Raw genomic sequence first — 24514 nt, 5'->3', positions numbered from 1 at the left:
TTATTAGCCTGTATTATTGTAAATATTCATTCTGATTTCGCCAGGGCCATTGGGGCAGAGGAGGAGGAAGATGATGAGATTATGGATGATGACGATGAAGAGGAGGAGGCGAAGGAGAAACCCATATCGATGAACGACCAAAAGATCATCGAAGAACGTACCAATATGTTAATCAGCTATTTCTTTTTCTCCGTCGTCTGGTCTATAGGGGGCGCTTTGGACGCAAACTCGCGTATCAAATTTGACGAATTCTTCCGAACATTATGTGACGCCGAGGCTGGAGGGACGGTCAGCAAATATCCAAAGTGAGTTGTCTCCCTTGTTTGTAGGTTAAGATGCTTTGGTTAAGTACTCACTTAGCTTACAGTACATATGCTGGGAAAGTATAGCTAAAAATGTTGCTTTATATATACTATATATATTGAGGGTTTAGAATATGATTTTATTTTTAGGAAAAGTTCAACATAGGAGAAAATAGGAGACTTATTTTTAGGTATCAATAATCTGTTACAAAATGGCAGAAGGATTCACATGAATACACATTTAGACTCTTCTAAATCAAGAACTAGAACAGTCCATTATGAAATTTTAGAGGTGAATGAGTAAAAGCCAATTATTCATAGAGGTAAATAACAGCTTTTGAATCCTTATATCTCAGGAGCCTGAAATTCAAAAGAAAAGGGAAATGCTTTTCAGTTTTAAGGAAAATTCTGTCACCAAAGTGATAGAATCATTCTGTAATGACAGGTGTTATATTATCCATGTAAATAGTCGCTATCAATATTAGTGTTGGAGATTTAAAGTCCAAGAAAATAGATGTTGTCATCAAGACCAATCTAAAATGACCACTCCAGTTTTAAAGAAAATAGATTTAAAGAAATTATCTCAATTCCATTTATTAAATTTGTTAATAAAAGAGATTTTCAAAACCAGTCTTACTCTATCCAAAAAGCAAACTTAGGTGAAGGTCAAGGCCACATATTTGAACAAACTTCATAACCCTCCATTTAAGAATGTTGCTAACCGAATATTGTGACGATGCAACACTTTCAGAAATCTAAAACATGATTTTGTTCTTATGGTTAATTCTCAACATATTATGAATGTTGCACGTATCTTCATAATGGATGGAAGTTTGAACCTAAAACTTATCTCCTAAAACTCCTTTGGAGTGGCACTTTAGTCTTGGACCTTGACATATTTCTTGATTCAACACTGAAGCTTGCTTATTGGTGTATTTAAGCTTATAATGCTTATTATGTATTTATTTTATGGTTTATATATATATATAATCACTTTACGTAGCCTTATTATGTATTTATTTTATGGTTTATATATATATAATCACTTTACGTAGCCTTATTATGTATTTATTCAATGGTATGTATATATTCACTTCAGCCTTACGCTTTATTTGTATATTATATCCTTATCTAAAATAGATGGAGATTGGTTGAATGATGAATTAATGTCTATGGATGTATAATAGATGGAGATTGGTTGAATGATGAATTAATGTCTATGGATGTATAATAGATGGAGATTGGTTGAATATTGAAGTAATGTCTATTTTGTTATTACATACACAGTAATGTGCATATGGTGGGGAGGTATACTGTTAAGTTTACTTTTCAGATAACATATATATCAATTATGGACCTTTGTTGAGGTCTATATGGTGTTATATTGCCTAAGTAGAATAAATAATGATCGAGGGCTCAGCCAGAGGTCATTATTTTAAATTCTAGAAGAGCGATATAACACCATATTAACAGAAACATATCTGATATATACCTCGGTACTCCTAACTTGAAGTGAATGATAGTTGACCTTTCAAGTAGAATAAAAATGAATTTTTATAAGTCATAACTTCAATTAATTTAGTAATCTGATTGGATACTTTGTGCATATGCTAATTGGTGAATGACTGCAATGACCCCCTCTTATGATGATAGCTAAAATGTGCCTTCATTTGGCTTAAATTCCTGAGTTCTTAACTTTAAATTTGGTTTATTTGGATATGAAATTTATTAAGAATTTCTATATTTTCTGAATATTTCTTGATTTTAATTGGGCCATAGATCAGTATACTGCCATTGTAATTTTTTCAAGTAATCTAGCCAAGTTCATATGATGTACATGTCCATCTGAAATTGATATTTCAGGAAAACACAAAATGGCTCATTCTTTTGATTGAATTGTAATTTTTTTAGGATATTTAAAAAACATTGACCACAGATGTCAATTGATCTATAAGCAAAAACCACTTGTATTTTTTTCTTTGCTCATTACAGAGTTATCTGCCTTTGCAGGTAGGTTCAATTGTGATGTTATCATTTGTGAGCGAAAATTACATGTTTTCCCTGAAAATATATGATGTTATGCTCACAAAAACATGACGGCACAATCAATACCTACCTACAAAGGTAGATAACTCTGTAATATGCGAATACAGAATTTCATATCACCAAGTTTCTTAATTTCTTAATTTCTTCATCACAACAAAAAAAAATGTAGATTCACTGGTAATTAAACATTCAGGTTGTTTGGGTTTATTAAAAGCACAGGATCTTGCAATATTTTATTTGTACACACTTTAACTATTCAGGCTTGGCCATATAACACGGTAAGTGGAAGGGCACAAGTCCCTGTGGTGTAGGTTTATATATATCTCGGTGACCACGACAACAGGCAAAGATTTTATTTTGGCAAAGATTGATCGGCAATAATTCTTTTGCCCACATTTATTCCTATCATAATTGATTACTTAATTTAAATAGCCACTGTAAACATATATAATTTAGCAGTTATTTTGTTTCAATGTCTTGTTCCAGAAACAATGTTGAAATAAAATTCCTAATTGCATGTATCAGCACTCGATTCAAGCTGCAATTATTACAATAGCATGACTTAATCACTGTTCAAAGTTGTTGAAATTAAATTTTGTTTTTGAATTTAATTACACCAAAATTATTATGCTTACAGTGAATATGACAATGGAAATTCGTAAAAAAAGAAAAAAAAAACATAAGAGTATAATTATGTCAAAAAAAAAAAAAAAATGTTTGAAAAAAAAATGTGCCAAAAAATATTTATTTGGAAATTTTTACCCTCAATAAATGATCAAAAAGTTCAGAAGAAAATGAACTAATGAACTGTTGTTGTGGTCATTGGTGATAAAATATAAGTGTGATATTGAGTGTGGGATGGTGGTGGAAATATGGTTACTATGGTTACGGATATAAAAAGTGTGCTGCCATTTTTATTTTGACGTGACAATTTGTTGTATAACTGTTGTATTTCAGCAAAATTTTCATTGAAAATAATAATACTTTTGAAAATGTTTTCATATTGTTAACCTGCTTTTTGAAATTACAAACTCACAGACAAAAGATATATTCATTGTACATGTATATATCCGGGATATCCAAGAATATGTAGAAAATAATTTGGAAAAAAAATAATCCTGTTTGAAATGACAATCAGCTGATGGCTCTAATCATAAAGGGAAAATCTTTTGAACAATTTGAAAATACTTAAGATTTTGTAACCTTTAAACAATGATGTAAAGATTGGAGAAAGCGTAACAATACATTACTTTAAGGTAAACATTAAGTAATTGCTTTTCATTTTCAAATCACTTCATGCTCATGTTAAAATTGAGTCTCCAGCTGAAAACGTATTATGTCGTGCCTTGCTTTTGCATTTTTTCACAGTAGAAGTTCTTTCTATAGCTTAGGGTTCATTGATGAGCTTAGGCACCAAAAGAGTTGTCTGCCCTTGTTTAAAGCATTGCATGTCACTTGGGAACATATTGTCAGCACTCGGTATAATGTCTTGACTGTGTGGATGTGTGGGGTTCATATCATAATGAATTGAAAATGTTGACTCCTTGTTTAAGACAACAAATGATTGTCAGAAGAAAAAAATCAAGAATAACTTCTGAACGTTTACTTATCAAAAAAGTTTTTTTTTTTATTAATAAAAAATTGTGATTTTCATTCTTTGATGTGTGTGGTTTTTAGGTGTGTGTGTGTGTGATAGGAGACTATAGGGTATAGGTTTGTTTGGTCCTATTACTTTATATATTAAAGTACTATCTCACCGAAGCATACTGCCAATAACACTAGAAGGATATCCCACCTGTCACATATGTATTGCGAACAGATGATCCTACTGCAGTCATCTCTAAGACTAACCCAATATAACTAGATATATGTAACTAGGAGTTTAGTTTGTTATAGATTTGGGTGCTTATAAAACCCCAAGCTGGAAGGTCAAAGGTTAACTACTCATAGCAAGAAAAGATTTACGTTGACAAACCTAGTTTCCTTAGCTCTCTTTTGATCCTTCAGTATGAACATAGTGGATGCCTATATCCTGAGTGCTACATACATGAAGAGCAATATTTAAAATCAGTCATCTCTAAGCATTGTAAAAGAAGAATTATTTACCCATCCTTATTTTTGAACTGTGTGGCTTATCCATGCTTTGTATTTTAAACTGAATATTCAGATCAATTTATACCATGCTTATTTGCTTCATTACTGTTATATAAAGATAATAAACATATCTATGTGTAGTGGTCCTCTACTATGTAACTGTTGTGTATTTTGTTAGAGGATTAACAATACCCTATGTTTCCTAACTTTATCCTCATTCCCACAGTACCTGTCCCCCCTGTTTCAACCCATCCTCAATTTCTTTGTCCCTTTTTTGTGTTGAGTAAGAAAAACAAGAAAAACAACAGTTATTGTTCAAGATGATGACCTAAAAATGTTTACTAGGACATAAAAGAGGAAATAACATTTGATAAAAAATGATAGAAAAGTAAGGTAGACATAATTACTGTCTAAACCGTTTTATTAATTGAGATAAGTCACAGATAAATTGTTTTTTAATTCCTTTCAATTGTCTTCTTGATTGTTTCATTAACATTTTAAGTATATTATTTCATTTCATGCAGTATTTCCGTCTACATGTTCCATTTTCAGTCAAACTTTTAACTGTTCGTTATGACCTTGAATTTTTCATGTGTTGACCTCTGACCTCTGTCAACTCTACAGGCCTAAGGATCTCAAATTTTCACGGGGATTGATGATTCCAAAGAAGGGCTTAGTCTATGACCATGTGTACATCCGGAAACAATTCGGCTCCTGGTACACCTGGAGTAGTCTCATCCAGCCATTCAAAATTGATGACAAAGCCAAGGTAGGTCCCTAAACCATTTGTTAAACCTCTTCTGATTGGCTGAATATATATATGCTGTGTGACCATATTTTGGTGCTTTTTTTTTGTTTGTTTTTTGACATGTATCTCATAGTAATTGATAACACATTAATCCTTCATTAATTGTGCATTAATTGTGTGACCTAAAGTATTTAAGTCAGCTTTATTTTCAGGGACAACTAAGATTAAATAGTATTTGCAGTTAGAGAAAATATTGAATTGCAATAAATGAGCGGACTGGTTTTACCCAGTGAATTAATAGATTTGTTGTTGAGTGTTTCAAAGTCCATGAATGATTACAATAATATCTAGTTGAATTTCTGAAAAGATTTTGAATAATTATTTTATAAATCTGTTAGAAGGTTTAAATGGCATTTTCTATAAATATTTGATATATTAAAATTCAAGGCAGGTTGAAAAGAAACCAAGGAGAATTTTCAGATGTAGAATACAGTATGAGCTGAGAGATGATTTATTTCAGACTATATAAAATGTTATTCATTTCATAGATATTTTTATTTTGATGTTAAATATGTCAGTTTTCATATTTCTGTAATAACCAATTGATTCACCTAATTTCCAATTAATTATCTCATTCCATATTATATTTGATCACTTCACAAACACAAAAGTTATCATTTTTAAACTGGTGGTTTTGGTTTGGGTTTTTTTTAATCATTTTTTTTTTAATTTTTTTTTATTCACTTATCATTTATTAATTGATTTATTTTTATGATTTATATTTTTTTTTTTTAAATTTCCTGAAATGGGCATGCCATCCATCTATAAGTTAATATAAATATTATTTCTTTTAAATAGATTGGTTCATATATCATATGATTTACCTGCCATATTTGTTTATTTTTACTACAGAATCTACAGGTAATATCTACACACTTGTTGCCATAGTAACAAGTAATTTAACACTGCTGTAATATAGATATAAAGGTCACGACCTTTGATCATCATTTGACCTAAAGGTCATGACCTCTGCTCAGTATTTGACCTCTCATTAACTGCCAGATGATCATTGTCTTTTCTCATACAACTTTTAGTATTCTGAATTAGTTTGGTTGTGGGTGTCAGTTATTTTTCATTAAGAAAAATGCACATTGTTCTTATTTTCCCTATGCATGCAGGGAAAAAAGCTTCATTTTCAGCTAAAACAATGAATAGATCCTGTTTTGTCTGCTTTATTTCTATGAATTTATTTGTTAGGATGCTTATCCCTTTAAATTAACAGTGAACATGGTATAAAGATATTTTCTTTAATGTAAGCTTAATGATATCTCACCATAGTACTATCATTGAATAATTCATTTTTTGTCGAAAATGTTGGTGACATCTTGAAACAAGCATGATTGCTTTAATTCAAGATTAATGTGATGTACAATTTCATTTGCCTCATACATTTTCAGTATAAGGATAATTTCAATACAAAATTTCCATATCTAAATATTATTATAGTAGGTGAAGTTCTGATAATATCTCTGCAGTATCCAGTGATCTGGTTATAGATTTAGAGGTCATGATCAAATTCATTGACATATGAACCCTCTAATTTTAATAGTATTTCGTTCAATTTCAATAGAGAAAAATCTTATGTGATAAATGTATCAGCATCCAGGACCCACTTTGGTGTGTTAAGCTTATAGCTTTGTGAATTAGCATGTCCATTTTTTATGTATAAAGCAAGATATTTGAAATTTATAGTGACCGCTGAATTTACAGACCCTTTATATAAATTATCTTACCCCTTTCCTATCAGACAACCTGACTTCACTAATAGTCACCCCTGTAATGTTAAAATGAACTTTTCCAGGCTTGATATGAGATGAGTTTATAAATGTAATTAGGGGTGAATTAACTTGTCATCTGATGTAACTTTTAATTATGGATATCAGAATATCTCACAATTTCGTAAAACTAGGACAACAAGAAAAAGCCGCCAAGCCCAAGTTTGATGGGTGAACGGCCTGTTAAACAGAAGGTAAGATACACAGGAAGTGATGTCATATGTAAAACACACAGGAAGTGATGTCATATGTGAAACACACAGGAAGTGATGTCATATATAAAACACACAGGAAGTGATGTGTCACAAAAGTCACATGATCAAACAGTTAGTATTTCTTGTAAATTTGAATGGCATAAATATATATGGCATAAATTTTCAGGTCGTTTGTCAAAATTGGAGCAACAGTATTGTTATTGTCACATGACACCTGAACGTTATAGTCACATGACTTTGGAATATTGGTCACATGACAAGGATCATTCACAATGTCAGTTGTTGCCTTGTTCTATTGTCCTTGCTGATTTCACAAGATTTGAGTAGAATGGTGTGTCAAAGCTCACACAAAGTGTAGTAGTGTTAGATGTCTGTTCAATAGAGTACGTTGTAATTTGGTTTGCATTGCCTTTCTTTCAAAAAAGCATGGAAGATGTGCTCTGTTAGTAAAAAGATAAAATGTTTACATAAACAAATATTTAAGTGCAAGGAAGTTTCATGTATTGGTATACTTAATTTTTACCACAATGTTAAAAGCATGTATAATTATCTCAGAATGCTTCACTAAATTCTCTTCTGCTAATCTTCTGTTCTCGTTAAATGAAATGGAACATTTAATTTGTTATTAATTGAATAATTAATTATAACTTTTTATTTATTATCTGTAATACACTTCTGATCTGCCTGTACTAATTGCATGAAATATGTTAAATTAATTAGAAAATCAGTTTCAGCATGAAATGAGCAACTCCATAATTAATCGAACAAATATTTGTTCATCAATAATTTTCATCAATATTCCTAATTCATATCATTTCATTTGGTTTTAACGAAAACATATTAAAACGTCTTTTAGATTTAACTTGAATTTTTTTCTTTTTACAACAACTTCATGCAAGTATTTAATTGATAATTATAATTTCTTATCATAATTTGGTTGTCATTTTAATTTTTTTTTCATAAGTTAATAAAAGCAAAGAATGAAATCAGAGACAATATATTTTGTTATGTTTTATTAATTTTCATTTGTCATTACATTTTGCAAACATAAGGAAAAACCAAAGAGTGTTTTAGCCACTCAAGAGATGGTAAGAGAATGGGTATACACAAGTCACAAATGTTATATATTCCCTTGTGTAATGGGATTTATATGCATGCAATTTTATGGTTTATCGAGTCTTTCTTTGTGTGGAGTTATCTGCCCTTACAAGAAAGTATCGATTGTTGCTATTAATATCCGTAAGAAAATTACATTTTTTTCTCTCGCAAAATTATTGACTTTAGAATAAACGATATTTACGTAGCAATTTATTTTAAAAAAATTTCAAGAGCAGATACCTCTACATGGAGAAATGACGGAAATAACAGTATATAATTACTTAATCTTACCAAGTAGAAATGTCGAGATGTAGAAACAAAGAGGAATTTATTCTATTTATTTCATACGGTTTTGTAGCTCTTTTATATACATATTTACACAGAGTAGATCAGATAATGATCTAAATGTAGTTTTATGTCTGTCTTCAAGTACTCATGCATTCATAAGAGCATTAAAAAGTAGCCTAGAGTTGTCTTCTCTTTGGCTCATTTAGAAAGTGTAGATGGCGCCAGGTGTTTCTGAATTGCAGTTCACAGGAAGAATCATCCTTGGGACAACAATTTGTTTTAAGATATTGTTACTGTTTAAGACATGTTACAAAAGATGTTCTGCATATTTTGCTATACTTTTTTTTTCTTCTTCAGAAAAAATATAATTTCATAATGTGTATTGAATAAAAATGTCCAACTTGCATTTCTACTCCAGTTTGTGCATGATTTGTGTTAAAATTAATTTTTATTGGGAGTTCCTTGGTGTTTATAGCATGGATTTGATATATATGTTTTTTTAGCTCACCTGGTCCGAAGGACCAAGGTGAGCTTATGCCATACCGTGGCGTCCGGCGTCCGTCGTCCGTCGTCCGTCGTCCGTCCCGTCCGTCCGTCCGTCCGTCAACAATCGACTTCTTCTCCATAACCGCTGGTCGGATTTCAACAAAATTTGGCTGGTAGCATCCTTATGGGCTACTAACTGAAAATTGTACAAATGATGGGTCTGACCCCCCAGGGGCCTGAGGGGCGGGGCCAAAAGGGGTCAATTTGGCTATTTCCATATAAACGACTTCTTCTCTGAAACCAAGCATGGGATAGCACCCATAATGCAATGGTAGCATCCTTATAGGGTGGGGATTCAAAATTGTACAAATGATGGGGCTGACCCCCCGGGGGCCTGAGGGGCGGGGTCAAAAGGGGTCAATTTGGCTATTTCCATATAAACGACTTCTTCTCTGAAATGAAGCATGGGATAGCACCCATAATGCAATGGTAGCATCCTTATAGGGTGGGGATTCAAAATTGTACAAATGATGGGGCTGACCCCCCGGGGGCCTGAGGGGCGGGGTCAAATGGGGTCAATTTGGCTATTTCCATATAAACGACTTCTTCTCTGAAACTAAGCATGAAATAGCACTCATAATGCAATGGTAGTATCGTTATAGGGTAGGGATTAAAAATTGTACAAATGATGTGGCTGACCCCCCAGGGGCCTGAGGGGTGGGGTCAAAAGGGGTCAATTTGGCTATTTCCATATAAACGACTTCTTCTCTGAAACCAAGCATGGGATAGCACCCATAATGCAATAGTAGCATCCTTATAGGGTGGGGATTCAAAATTGTACAAATGATGGGGCTGACCCCCGGGGGCCTGAGGGGCGGGGTCAAATGGGGTCAATTTGGCTATTTCCATATAAACAACTTCTTCTCTGAAACTAAGCATGAGATAGCACTCATAATACAATGGTAGTATCTTTATAGGTTGGGGATTCAAAATTGTACAAATGATGTGGCTGACCGCCGGGGGGCCTGAGGGGCGGGGTCAAAAGGGTTCAATTTGGCTATTTCCATATAAACGACTTCTTCTCTGAAACCAAGCATGGGATAGCACCCATAATGCAATGGTAGCATCCTTATAGGATGGAGATTCAAAATTGTACAAATGATGGGGCTGCCCCCAGGGGGCCTGAGGGGCGGGGTCAAAAGGGGCCAATTTGGCTATTTCCATATAAACGACTTCTTCTCTGAAACTAAGCATGGTATAGCACCCATAATGCAATGGTAGCATATTTATAGGGTGGGGATTCAAAATTGTGCAAATGATGGGGCTGACCCCAAGGGGGCCTGAGGGGCGGGGTCGAAAGTGGCCAATTTGGCTATTTCCATATAAACGACTTCTTCTCTGAAACTAAGCACGGTATAGCACCCATAATACAATGGTAGTATCCTTATAGTGTGGGAATTCAAAATTGTGCAAATGATAGGGCTGACCCCCCGGGGGCCTGAGGGGCGGGGTCAAAAGTGGTCAATTTCCATATAAATGACTTTTTGTCTGCAACTAAACATGGGATTACGCTCATAATGCAATGGTAACATCCTTATAGGGTTTGGATTCAAAATTTTGCAAATGATGGGGCTGACCCCCCGGGGGCCTGAAGGGTGGGGTCAAAAGGGGTCAATTTAGCTATTTCCATATAAACGACTTCTTCTCTGCAACTAAGAATGGAAGAGCACTTATAATGCAATAGTAGCATCCTTATAGGGTTGGGATTTGAAATTGTACAAATGATAGGGCTGACCCCCGGGGCCTTAGACGGCAATAGATGCGAGGTCAAAAGGTCAATTAGGCTACTATTTTCATATAAATTACTTTGTCTCTGAACCTATGTATTGGATAGCATATTTGTATGGTATCAATAGCATCATTGTATGGTTGTGATTCAAAATTAAACTTTGGGAGTCAATTTTGCTTATTTTTCTAATTGTCTGAGTCTTGTGATAATTACTAACAAAAAACCAGGTGAGCGATACAGGCCCTCTGGGCCTCTTGTTTATTTATATCCACAACCCAAAAATGTATATCCCCGATCACTTTCATTTTCATTTCAAACTCAGACCATATCTATCAGAAATAAATAGAATTTATAATCTATTACAGAATCAAGGTAACATTTGTATTATTACACAGGTATGAGCTGTGTATTTATTATCAATGTATTATATTGAATATTTTATTGCTTTCATATTATAATTGATTGCAATTTATAATGTCAAGTAATTGATTCGTAACTTTAGTTTCATAATTGTACAGAAATTATGAATAATTTAGTATTATGATTATAATATAATTTGTTATTAAATCAGATCTGCTTTGGATAAGTTGCATAAGGATGAAACTATTTTGTCACACTTATTAAGTTACAATTATCTGTTTGTAATTACGAATATGTTCTATTTTCATTTTCTTGGTTTGCATGTCAGCAATTCACATGTGCATGGGGAATAGCACAACTAATTTAGTTACAGTAACGCACAATTCTTGTAGATCTAGATTTTGCATGTGGTTGATAGAGGCAGCATGTTGGTTCTGGGTTCGCTTTAAAAAAACAACACATTATAAATGGAAATTTTAAAAATAGTAGAAGTTCTCAATCTGTCTACTAAGTAAATCTGTAGCCTCCTTAAATTCTTTCCTAATTAATATCCTATTTTATTTCTTAATTAATCATACCTTCATGTTTAATTTTGTGTTCTTTCAGCAATCCACCAATCAAATTTTAGTTCGGTTTTCAATGAAAAAAAATTTGCTCAAGAAGAGTTTTTTCCTTTAATTCATTCACCCCTGAAGATACATTTGGACTCTTCTAAGACAAAGACTCGACCTGGCCATTATGAAATTTTAGGGGTGAATAAGTTCTGTTGAAGGAGATAATCCAATAAATGATAGATATTTTTAGAATTTAAGGTTTGTGATTCATGTAAATCTAATATTAGATGTGATAGTGATCCAAATTAAATAATTCCCTTTAAGATGATTAAGAAATAATTGAAATTCTAATCAGGGGAATCTTGGCTTGCTGGACTCAATGAAGATCGATCTTTAATTTCTATGAATCTTGATGAATCTCTTAGTTACAGAAATTACCTGGTAGCTCAGGAATGTCTGTCATTGTTCTAGTACAAATCAGTGGCTTTTCTAATCCTAAGTATTTACAATTATAGCTTCAAATCTGAATTTTATATACAAATACTCAGAGTTTATTAAATTTCTTATAGAAAAAGGTATTGATCTTCTAAAATTAAAAAGTAATTAATTTATTTGTATTTTAACCTTAGGTCCATATGATATTTATGAACTTTATGAAAATCAATGTTGCATTTTGATAAAGATATAAAAGTTTGGCATACAGTTAACTTTTAGTAATTAGCTTTATAGCTAGATGAAATATAAATTGTGTGCTCCTTAGGTTTGCAGAAGTTCTGTATAAACTGCATACATTGATAAAAAATTGAGATAGTGTTTTACTGGTACCTTCCCAGTGTAATGAAATATTGATTTTAAATATTCAAGGTGCCAGTAAAATACTCTGAAAAAGACTGTGTAACATATCCTTGTAAATCTCCTACGTTTTCTTTCATATTTTATAAATATTTGTAATATTTGTCCAATTTTGATTTAATATCTTTTAAACTTGAATATTTCTGTTTTATTTTCCCTAACCTGAAATTAAACCTGATGTTAAAATTTAATTGACTTTTCATTTTCTGTGATGTCATTGTAATTATAAAACTTAATAATCTTTTCAGATTATTATTTATTGATATAAATTCATTTTAATCAATATCAAAATTGTTTTTAATTGAAAAGAAAAAAAATATGATAGTATCTTCAACCATACAATTTTTTTTTATAAAGCTGTTTTGTAAAAATTTTATACTCTATATCTTTTTTATCAAAAATCATTACATTTCTCATATTTATTTCAAACAATTTTAGCAAGTTTTTAGCATATATTCATTTTCAATTAAAATTTTGTTTATATAAAATATAGTGAAAAGATAAAGTACCTTGGCATCTCAGGATTTGATTTTTACTGTGTAACTTATTCCATATTTAATTCAAATTTTAATTTGTATATCCCGATATTTTACCAGTCTATTTACTCAGCTTGATTTGAGCTTCCAGGAAGATGTGTTTTGCTATCCCTTACATTGTTATCCCCCCTCCCCATACTTGTATATTGTTAAAACATGTATTTCTTTTGCTTGGCAATATTCCATTGTCTCACTATGGTTACAAAAACTTTAATAAAAACAAAATCAAAGAAGTTTCATTAAAAATTTAATTCCATCATAGTCCTGTTATATCCAGAGATAGTCTTGTTTTGATCTTACAAGAACACTGATATAATTCTGATATAGCCCCCCCCCCCCCCCCCCCACACACACACACACACACACACACACACACACACACACACACACACATTCCCATCACAACCTGCCATTTATCTTTTAGGAATTCACCCAAAAGCTAGTCATTATAATTAGCAATTCTTACATGATTCACCCTGTATCATTTTATATTATCCAATCACAATCCGCCTAACAACAATAAAGCAACAAACCTCACAGCATGTCTACCACGACCAACCATTTATTCTTATACAGTGAAACAAATATTTACCAATAATCCTTATGCAATCAAACAACAATTCTCAAATGATCCTTATGCAAAACAAAAAAAACAACAACAAAAACCAACAATTTGCCAATTATGCTTCTGCAATCAAACAACAATCCACCAATTATGATTTTGCATTCAAGGAACAATTTTCAAATTATCATTATGCAACCAAACTGCTATTCACCAATTTTCCTTATGCAACCAAAAAACAAATTTTTTTTATCTTTGTGCAATTAAACAACAATTCAACAATTGCCCTGATGCAATCAAACAATTCACCAATTACCTTTTTGCAATCGAAGAACCAATTCAACAATTGTCCTTGTGAAATCAAACTTAAATTTACCAATTATCGTTGATCATTTACCACAATCAATCTATTCACCAGTTAACATTTAGCAATCCAAGTACAAACCCAACCTATTCTTTAGCATTTATTTCACCATGGCTAGTTGACCATTTATTGGTTTTAAATCACAACTTTGATATGTTCCATCCGAGCTTGCCATCCTAGTTAACATATCTTCCTGGAATATTGTCTACATGTCATTGACAAGTCTCACATGTAAAAATACCAAGTTCCGTGGATTCAGCTTTTTGTTAGATATTAATATTTTATTGAATTTAAGAAAATGAAAATAAAAACTGCTCATATGGCATTGTTTTACAGGCAACACAAGAGGAAAAAACTTGAATTGTATGAAATGTTCCCCAGATGACTGCTTTTGGATTTTTTTTAAAGCATTTTACCTTGAATATGACCTTGAGTCTGACCTTGAGCCTAGTCTTGATATCTCTCCTTGCGTTGGATCTTGTATCTGATTCTGCACATGACCTTGACTATGGCCTAAAGTCTGACCTTGAACTTGACCTTGAACCTGGTCTTGAGTCTGACATTACATATGACATTGAATCTGACCTTTCACCTGACCTTTCCCCTGACCTTGACCTGGTGTGTTTACATGTGAGTTTGTCCCCATGACCAGTTTGATGTTTGCAGTGTTTATTTTTACTAACCAGTTTTCTTTCTTCTCACCATTTATGTGTGATACAGAGAGATCGAGAACTCCGCATCATGGTAAGCCTACGGTATTATTTTCATTATAATTACGTCTTTTATAAAATTCATCAAAAACCTTATCATATTTTGATTGGTTTGAATATCAATGACAGCTTCCCTAAGATATATTTAATAAATGTTTAAGAATTTGTGCTAATTAAGAAATTAAAAAGGGATTGCACTTATAGGGTGGAAAGGGGGGACTTCAGATAGTTTTAAGTATTGCATGATGGTGGTCACATGATTTTGTAACGTGGAAAAATCTACGTATCACTTGCATCTTGTTTGATCGTCGTCACATAAATTTGGTGTCAATCAAATTTTTTTAGAAACTGTTAACCAAAGAGAGGTATAAAATTTCAGATTTCTTCAAACAAATATTGCTTCTTGCTTGAAAAGGGACTACATGCAATTTGATGGTGCTAGCTGATTTTGATTTTAATCATCATAAGTTTTTGTTCTATTTAATTTAAGATGAAAGAAGAATATTAGAAATCTTTATATAATCAATTGCCATATGCTTGTATATTAAATCATTTTTGGCTGTATTTAAGGCATGGATAGCAGATTATGCCGTAGAAGTTTGATCATTATTAATCCAAAGCGATTGTTGTGGTTTTGGTTGCGGTGGATGCTAGCTTTGTTTTGCTAAAATTTTTAGTGTGAATACATATAATCACAAAAAAATCTGCCCCTCCATTTCATCATATCGTCATGGATACCATCTGCCCATCCACAATGACCTTGACCTTTATTATGACCTGTGAGTAATTAAGAATTTTTTTATTTTTACCTGTGTTTCTTACCTGGATAGATAAACGAGCTGATTATTAATACCGTGGAGACGGAGCGTCAACGGTACTTCCTGGAACGGCTTGTCATGTTGGACATTCCCACGCTATTTGTGGGTCCCACCGGGACAGGAAAGTCGGCCATCACCAACAGTTTCTTACTGCAGCTCCCCAAAGACAAATACATCATCACCAACATCAACTTCTCAGCCCAGACCTCGGCCAGTCAGACACAGGACATCATCTTCTCCAAACTAGACAGGTAAAATTAGATGGATACAGATTATATAAGTAGGAACTCGCACACAAACAGACAAGATTGTGGGAGCTTTTGATTTCTTGTTTGTCTGGCCATATTTTTCAAACTATTAAAGATATCAGGCAACACAACACATGTGCAGTGCAATACTGTAATTCTACTGACCTTGACCTCTAAAGGTCTCACTGGTTTAGACCTAAAGGGTCAAAGGTCAACATAGTGCTTGTTTTCAATGTTTGAGAAAGTACTGAAAAGATATGTCAGAAATTTCATATGTAGGCTCCCCATGGGCCCTAGCTGTACATATTTCATTTTGAGATAAGCTGCCATCTTGTATTTTGATAGTTGAAGTTTGTTACCACTAACATGTCAATTAATCATTTTCTATTGCCTTGCAGGAGAAAGAAGGGTGTATATGGGCCCACATTGGGTAAGAAGCTGTGTGTATTTGTTGATGACCTTAACATGCCAGCCAAGGAGAAGTACGGAGCCCAGCCACCAATAGAGATCCTCCGTCAGTGGATTGACCACAAGTACTGGTTTGATAGGTACTATCGCTTTATTACCACTTTTGTTTAACATGGTTGACCTTGGTCAACATTTTTGGATATGGTCATCTGTGATGAGTTAAATGTGACCATGGTCATACATATATTACTGACCGTGGTGTTACTATTGGATGATTTTGATATGTTATTTCATGGTCCATGGTTTAAATCATGGCCTGTTTCTTGGCATGTGCTTAAGCTGACTTTTACATCATATTACATCATAGTTACTTTTTGACGAAGTGTTTTAATGAAACAAGCTTCATTTAAACAATTTTTAGTAGATTTCAGTTTTCATTCGAAATCACCAAAGAATGGAAAATGGAAAAAATTGTAGCACAGATTATTATAGTAAAATATTTGTTTATCACTGATGAATGTGCCTTGAAATTTAAAATGTAAATTAACATTTCTTTTTTCAGAAAAGACACCACCATCCTCGAGCTGGTTGATATCGTCATGGTATCGGCTATGGGGCCCCCTGGTGGAGGACGAAACAACGTCACACCTCGCTTTACCCGACACTTCAATGTCATAGGCATAGAATCTTTTGATGAAGAAACTATGAAGAACATCTTCTCTCCCATTTTAGATTGGCATTTCAATTCCTTTGAGACAACTCTTCGTAGATTTTCAAGGGTAAGAAATAAGTATCAAAGACAATCTGTTTGTAACAAAATCCTCGTTTTAGAGTTCTGTTGATATTGTCTGAAAATATTTGTTATTTAGTTACTACTATTTCAGAAGTACCAGATTTAAAATGTCTTTTGAAGTCTTTGTATCTGACTTGAATTTGGATATATTCCTGTGTACAAAGATAAATTCTGAATTGATCCTTCATAGAACCTGTCTATAAAGATCACCAAAGAAACGGAGGAAAAATATGGTTATTAAAGCAAGATGGTCTATATATTCCAGTCAAATTGTGTTAAAATTGGTCTTTTGAGATCCTAGTGATCCTATTTAGCAGGTGGTTGTTATACAGAGGTGGTCACTAAGACAGGTTTTACAGAGGTGGTCACTAAGACAGGTTTTACAGAGATGGTCACTAAGACAGGTTTTACAGAGGTGGTCACTAAGACAGGTTTTACAGAGGTGGTCACTAAGACAGATTTAGGTTTTACAGAGGTGGTCACTAAGACAGGTTTTACAGAGGTGGTCACTAAGACAGGTTTTACAGAGGTGGTCACTAAGACAGGTTTTACAGAGGTGGTCACTAAGACAGGTTTTACAGAGGTGGTCACTAAGACAGGTTTTACAGAGGTGGTCACTAAGACAGGTTTTACAGAGGTGGTCACTAAGACAGGTTTTACAGAGGTGGTCACTAAGACAGGTTTTACAGAGGTGGTCACTAAGATAGGTTTTACTGATTATTACAGATTATCCTAGTGAGTACCATGGAGATATATAACAGTGCCATTGTCAAGTTCCTGCCGAGCCCCTCGCGATCACACTACGTCTTCAACCTCCGAGACTTTGCGAGAGTTGTACAGGTAATAATTCGTGTCCTTGAATAGAGTGTTGATATCAGCTGAAGAGAAACAGTCTTATAATTGTAAACATATAATTGAAAGCTCCATACTAGGAAGTATATTTGTACTAATAATGACCAATCTTAGTTTTGCTTGTAGAAGATGCAATGTGTCCTTGACCTTTGTCCCTTAGCATTTGACCTTATTATGGTGTCCTTGAAAGTTGAACCTATCACTGTTTTATGCCTTCAGTTGAATAACGTACTTTCAAATATTTAAACTTATAAAAAACCAATGTTATCAGTTATAACTATATTCATTAAGTTGTTTTTACCAAGACTGTGCTTCTTTTACTCTCTCTCCCCTATTCCCACCCCTTCATTACCTCCACCCTCCTCCTGGGGCCAATGTTACAGCATTCTTATTATCCTATAATAACTCTATATTGTGCCTGTTACAGGGTATCCTACTGTTGAAGCCAGAGGTAATGCCACCAGAGGGCAACGATGCCTCTCACAAAATCATGAGGTTATGGGTACATGAAGTCTATCGTGTATTCTATGACCGCTTAGTGGACGAAACTGACCGCGAAACCTATTTTGGTCTGGTCAAGGTAAGTACCACCTTTATACTGTAGCAGGTAAATCCTGAGAGATTTTTCGGTAGAATTTGTTACAGAAGATTTAGCTTAAGTTAGCTCCCACATTGTGATGACTTCAGTTTGATATTTTGTTCTCTAGAATCTGTATTTAATTTTGTCTGGGGTTTCATAGTTTTGAATATTGGAGGTCAATATCTTCAGATATTCAGTGGCCCTTCACTTTTAGAAGAAGAAAATTGTAATTTTTCATAGCAAACAATTCTTCTGCCCATATTAGTATTGCTGCTTCATATTACTGAGTGAGAATTATCAACACAATAAATTAACTTCACCATCACTGAATTTCAGTTTCTAGGGCTCTGTTGTAAGTTTGAAAATTGATGTTTAATTAAGCATTGAAGTCACTATTTTTTAATTTCATCGGGGTATGAAAGAAATTTTGTTTGCAAACTGTGTGAATCCACGAAGCAGATTCTCATAAAAGTTTGCAAACAAAATTTATTTCACATCCCGATGAAATTAAAAAATAGTAACTTCAGTGCTTATAATTAATTTTCCAGGCTACTGTATAAAATGAAATACATTTACACGTACAATTCCATTCATTTTTTTCCAAGGCTAATGTCGGGTTTTCGCGCCATTCTCTGATTTTTTTTCATTGTGGAATGAAAAAAATGAATAGGCCAATCAGAAAGCTAGAGACAAAGAAAAATTAATTATTCCTGTATACTATTGCCTTCACAGCATTGTATAGAGACACAATTTAAGGAGAAGATGAACATCCTATTTAAACACCTGCTACCACAGGAAAATGACCAGCGAGTCACCGTTGTCGATGACGACATTCGCAGTCTCCTGTTTGGGGACTATCTTTCCAAGGGTAAAGAAGAAAAACTGTATGATGAAATCTCCAGTATGGATGACTTAAGAGAGGTGAGTAAATTGATAAGATGTGTGCTCATTATATGTTGCCTTTGTGTTATGATCTCAATGGCTTTGTGTTCAGTTTTTGATGAGTTTGTGTCAATTATTTAATGACTTTGTTTAACCTTGCGTTCCATATTTGATGACCTTGTGTTCAGTATTGATGACCTTGTGTTCATTATTTGACCTTGTGTTCAGTATTGATGACCTTGTGTTCATTATTTGACCTTGTGTTCAGTATTGATGACCTTGTGTTCATTATTTGACCTTGTGTTCAGTATTGATGACCTTGTGTTCAGTATTGATGACCTTGTGTTCATTATTTGACCTTGTGTTCAGTATTGATGACCTTGTGTTCATTATTTGACCTTGTGTTCAGTATTGATGACCTTGTGTTCATTATTTGATGACCTTGAGTTTATTATTTAATGACCTTGTGTTTTACAGACAATAGAACATTACCTGGAGGAGTACAATATGATGAGCAAGGCTCCGATGAGTCTAGTCATGTTCAGGTTTGCCATAGAACACATATCTCGCATTAGTCGCGTCCTCAAACAGCCAAACGGACATTGTTTACTTGTTGGTGAGTATTATGTTTACTTGTTAATCAGATGCATAAATGACTTTCCATGTGCAGGTCCCTTGTTACGACTGGTGGCTACCTCATCAGATCTGATTCAGTCATTAAATCATATACCTTTTAACTACAGTCAAAATTGTTTTAAGAGACCTTCCAAAGGAGATTGAAAAATAGGTCACATATGACAGTTGGTCTCTTAATTGAATCACCCCTTTCGATACAATTAAATACATGTATCAATATTGTGGGACATGTTTTGACAGTTTTGTTGTACTAAAAACAGTCAAAATAATAGGAAATCATTAAATATATAATATATCACATAATCTAATACATCTTTTAATTATGTATTTAATTTTAGGCACTTTTATTTTTCAATTATCTATTTATTTTTTATTTATCTTTCTGTTTTTATTCATGAATAAGATTAAAAATTTCTAAAACAAATATTTGTTTAGGCCTACCACTTATATATCATAATTAGCTACAAAATTACAATGTATTTAAAAGCAGAAAAAAGAAAAAAAAATTAATTTTTTTTTTTTTTGTATTTTCTTTCATCATTTTATTCATTTGTTTTATAGATAAAAAAAAAATGGGAAAAAAAATAGTGTGAAAAAAAAATAATTTAAAAAAAATCCGGAAATCAGCTATTTCCGACTCCTCTGTTACTATCTCCCAAAATGGCTGCCATCATGCTTAGCTACACTGATACATTTTCAGTACAATGTTTCTACATTCATGTCGTTCTTATGTGAGTAAATCATTGTTCATCATTATTTTAGTTGGTTTTGGAAGTGATTATTCTTGATTTTTATCACAAACATCGTGAATAAATAGCACATTTTCCTTGCAATATCCAGCTCAGACATGCAGACGGCTTCGGCCATCGGTACCGAAGCCAAGAGACTTCATGAATAAGTGCTAATTTATGTCAAAATGAACACCTCGTGTATATAACCAAGCCATATGGATAGCTCTTTTGTCTTGCCTTAATGGGGCTGGGTTGGAAGCCCTACAGGATAGTTAACTGGCTTGGCTTTATATATGAATAGAAGACAAATGCATGTGTGATTTGGGTCGTTAAATACAGAACATCGAGTGTCGTTGGATCCTAAAAGTATGGTCGCTTGTCGCATAAGACAGACGGTCGTTTAATACAGACAGATTATATAGTAATTTTCGCTGGGAGGAATAATTTAGGTCGTTTAAGACAGAAGGTCGCTGAATTCAGAAGGTCGTTAAATCATATACCTTTTAACTGTGTCCCCATCATGAAATGGGGTGGAATGTAATGTTAACCAGTTACGTCCCGTCCATATACTCTTTCAAAATGGATGATGAAACATTAATATATTTTTAGACATTTCTAGTTATTGATAATCTGGGATATATAAAGGCCCGATGAATATCTTGTGATTTTTAACTCTGTATGAATCTATTGAAAATTGATGTTAGCCTTGCCTAATTAACAATTGATGTGTTATTTGATTAATTAGTGAAAAAACAAGGAGTGTTATCATTTTATCTTACTATTCATATTCACAAACATCAAAGTAAAAACTAATTCATTCTTCCAGGTATTGGTGGCAGCGGTCGACAGAGTGCCGCCAAGTTATCGGCATTCATGTCGGACTTCGAGCTGTTCCAGATTGAGATCACGAAAAACTATACCACATCTGAATGGCGAGAGGACTTACGTCACATGATGCGACGGGCTGGTGATGAGGGCGTGTCCATGGTGTTCCTGTTCGGAGACCACCAGATCAAGGTGAGACAACTCATGATAGTTGATTGATGATTATAAATTAGAGCCAGGTGTTCCAAAAGAGTTAGCATTAAAATATTTAATGATTTTTATTTGAGATTAAATTTGGGATATTTAGCGGACGATTGGAATTCATGAAAATAAGTCATTGCAAATACGATTCATCTACAATCCAGGATTTTCGAGATCGTCTATTTTGTCCCACCTTCCGCTGATTATAACGTCATGTTTTTATATGATTTTTGTGACATTACAATCACCAAAAGGTGGCTTTAATCGACAGTGAATTGTACTTTATCTACATCCCTTTGGGACCTTGAAGCCCCATATTACAAGAAAAGGTTTAAACTGAAAATTTCAATAATTAAATTGCCATTAAAGTCATTAATAATGAAAACAGATGGTTACAGTTGTTATACCCCTTGAGATGAGAGCTCCGTTTCTATTCTATCATTACTGCTTGTGGAAATGTGTTTTGTTATAGAATTACTTGAGTTTCATGTCTGATATTTCTTTGTGTTACAGGATGAATCTTTCCTGGAGGATGTCAATATGATTCTGAACACAGGAGATATCCCCAACTTGTATGAGAATGAGGACAGACTGGCCATCATAGAAAGGGTAGGTGTAATCATGTAGAAATACCAAGAATTTTAACTACCGTATTCGACCCAATAAGCGCCCATGTCCCTATAAGCGCCCCCCCCCCTTTTTTAGGCCTCAATTTCAATTTCACAGGCACAAATAGGACCAAAACTACATAAAACAGTATAAATTTGCAATAATTTTGACTTATTAACACCTTTTCATTTTTATCAATTTTTTAAGTACCGTGGGCGCTTATTGGGTCGAAAACGGTACATACATCCTATAACCCAAGAGATTTCTTCCTGTGACATTTAAAAAATAATGATGAGTTTTTTCAAGTGTTTTAAGAAAGTCAAGAAAAGTAATAATATTTTATGATTAAGTTCAAACTAATAACAGCTATTGCAGTCGAAAAGTGTGTTTGAGAATTCAATTTCTATTTTGGGGGTAAAATATGAACCTTTGAAATTGATCTCATTCCACAATGAGCTAGATAGTCTTAAACTATTACACATTTTACATGCATATATTTTGTCATGAATTGATTGACATATTTCATCTTACAGATGCAGAATCTGTGTCAGCAGCAGAACCTTGTGATAGAAATGACACCACTTAACATGTATAACATGTTTATAGAGAGAATCAGACGTAATCTTCACGTGGTCCTGGCGTTCAGTCCGATCGGCGACGCATTCCGTAACCGCATTCGGATGTTCCCATCACTTATCAACTGTTGTACTATCGATTGGTTCAAGGTATCCACAGATTTTCTGTGTTGACCATTTTATATCTTTATTTCCAATTAATCATTACACCACATCAATGAGTTATCTCCCTTGGATTTAATTAAAAATTATAACATTATCTCCCTCTAATGTTTGAGAGTTACCTCTCTTTCAAAAAACTGTATTATCAAATTTTATCAGCCTTCATTACACAATGTTTTCTATGTTTCCTACGATTAATATGTTTATTTGCAATTAATAAATACTGGTACAACACATAAATGAGAGTTATCTCCCATGCAATCTAATCGAGGTGACCCCGAACGGGGCATAGTAAGATCTTGTATTGGAGCGTAACGTAGAGTATCGTAGTTGAGTGGAATTACAAGTCTAATTTTAATTAGATTGTCTCCCATGGAAAGAGCTTTTGTAATCGCTGTGTTCTCTCCCTTGATTAAGAGTAATTTCTCTTGTCAGAGTAAGTCCATCTTGATGTTATTTTCCTTGAATCCTCCTGCTTCTTTTGCTTAATTGATGTAACATCTGTTGTTGTAAAGTATGTTGATGTCATAAATTGAAGTTAATTTGAATTATGACAACCAGTATCAGCATATCAATAAATTTTGAATAATGCTGTTTTTCATTAGCAGAGATACACAATAGTGCAACGCTTAGTTCACTTTGAAATATTTTCACATATATAAATATAAAATAAAAAATATATTCAACTTTTACATCCATTCATAGAAAATTCTAAAATTGAATTTGAATTCCTATGTAATTGATCTGATTATTCATGTACAAAGAGTTGTCCTTCCTTGTTCAAGGATTAAACCTTAACTGTAATGTGTAATTGATGTTTTGACAGGCCTGGCCAGAGGATGCCTTAGAATTAGTGGCAAACAAGTTCCTTGATGATGTGGAAATGTCACAGGAAGTGCGCGAGGAAACTGTCGTCATGTGTAAACATTTCCACGAGAGTGTACGGGCCCTATCAGAAAAGTAAGTCAGTTAAAGATTTTGTTTTTCTGTATTCATTAAAGATTGTGATATTGCAGGTCTTAAATGATATTTAGCTATCACTCATAATTATACCTCCCCCACCTACTCCTCCTAAACTACTGAAGGGATTTCAACAAAACTGAATGTTGGCAATTATCCTTATAGATACAGTGTATATGTGCATAATCTTCATCTGAATAAGAGAACTCGTCCTTCTGAGAGTTATGCCCCTTTGTTTCAAAACGAGGCGGGGTTTAAATTGTCCTCCTTGATGACAAATCTATTTATTTCTAAATTTTTGGTGACTATTGTGGCTTCCAGAGGCCACAACATTAGCATTAACTGGCACTGAATGTAGGTTGGTGATTTTTCAACAGAAACTCTGAATGTCTTTG

At 33.5% G+C, this 24514-nt stretch overlaps 1 protein-coding gene across 7 annotated transcripts in view; it reads left to right on the top strand.

Annotated features, from left to right (window-relative positions):
- The window catches only part of LOC138335940 (dynein axonemal heavy chain 3-like), a 120058-nt gene that overhangs the window by 66527 nt on the left and 29017 nt on the right, over positions 1-24514 (top strand). For 5 of the 7 annotated variants that reach the window (XM_069285143.1, XM_069285141.1, XM_069285147.1 and 2 more), the window contains 15 exons: positions 45-305; positions 2609-2626; positions 5067-5211; positions 14850-14873; positions 15670-15908; positions 16304-16453; positions 16876-17092; positions 17833-17946; positions 18386-18538; positions 19271-19459; positions 19898-20036; positions 21614-21804; positions 22327-22422; positions 22956-23147; positions 23986-24119. In XM_069285143.1, the coding sequence (XP_069141244.1) occupies positions 45-305; positions 2609-2626; positions 5067-5211; positions 14850-14873; positions 15670-15908; positions 16304-16453; positions 16876-17092; positions 17833-17946; positions 18386-18538; positions 19271-19459; positions 19898-20036; positions 21614-21804; positions 22327-22422; positions 22956-23147; positions 23986-24119 (2262 nt within the window). The remainder of the gene's footprint in view (positions 1-44; positions 306-2608; positions 2627-5066; positions 5212-14849; positions 14874-15669; positions 15909-16303; positions 16454-16875; positions 17093-17832; positions 17947-18385; positions 18539-19270; positions 19460-19897; positions 20037-21613; positions 21805-22326; positions 22423-22955; positions 23148-23985; positions 24120-24514) is intronic. The other 2 variants (XM_069285145.1, XM_069285142.1) reach the window with 1 other exon arrangement.

This window comes from Argopecten irradians, chromosome 12 (assembly GCF_041381155.1).
Source record: "Argopecten irradians isolate NY chromosome 12, Ai_NY, whole genome shotgun sequence".
In the NCBI taxonomy this organism is placed as follows: Eukaryota; Metazoa; Mollusca; class Bivalvia; order Pectinida; family Pectinidae; genus Argopecten; species Argopecten irradians.
This window is presented reverse-complemented; position numbering and strand designations above follow the sequence as displayed.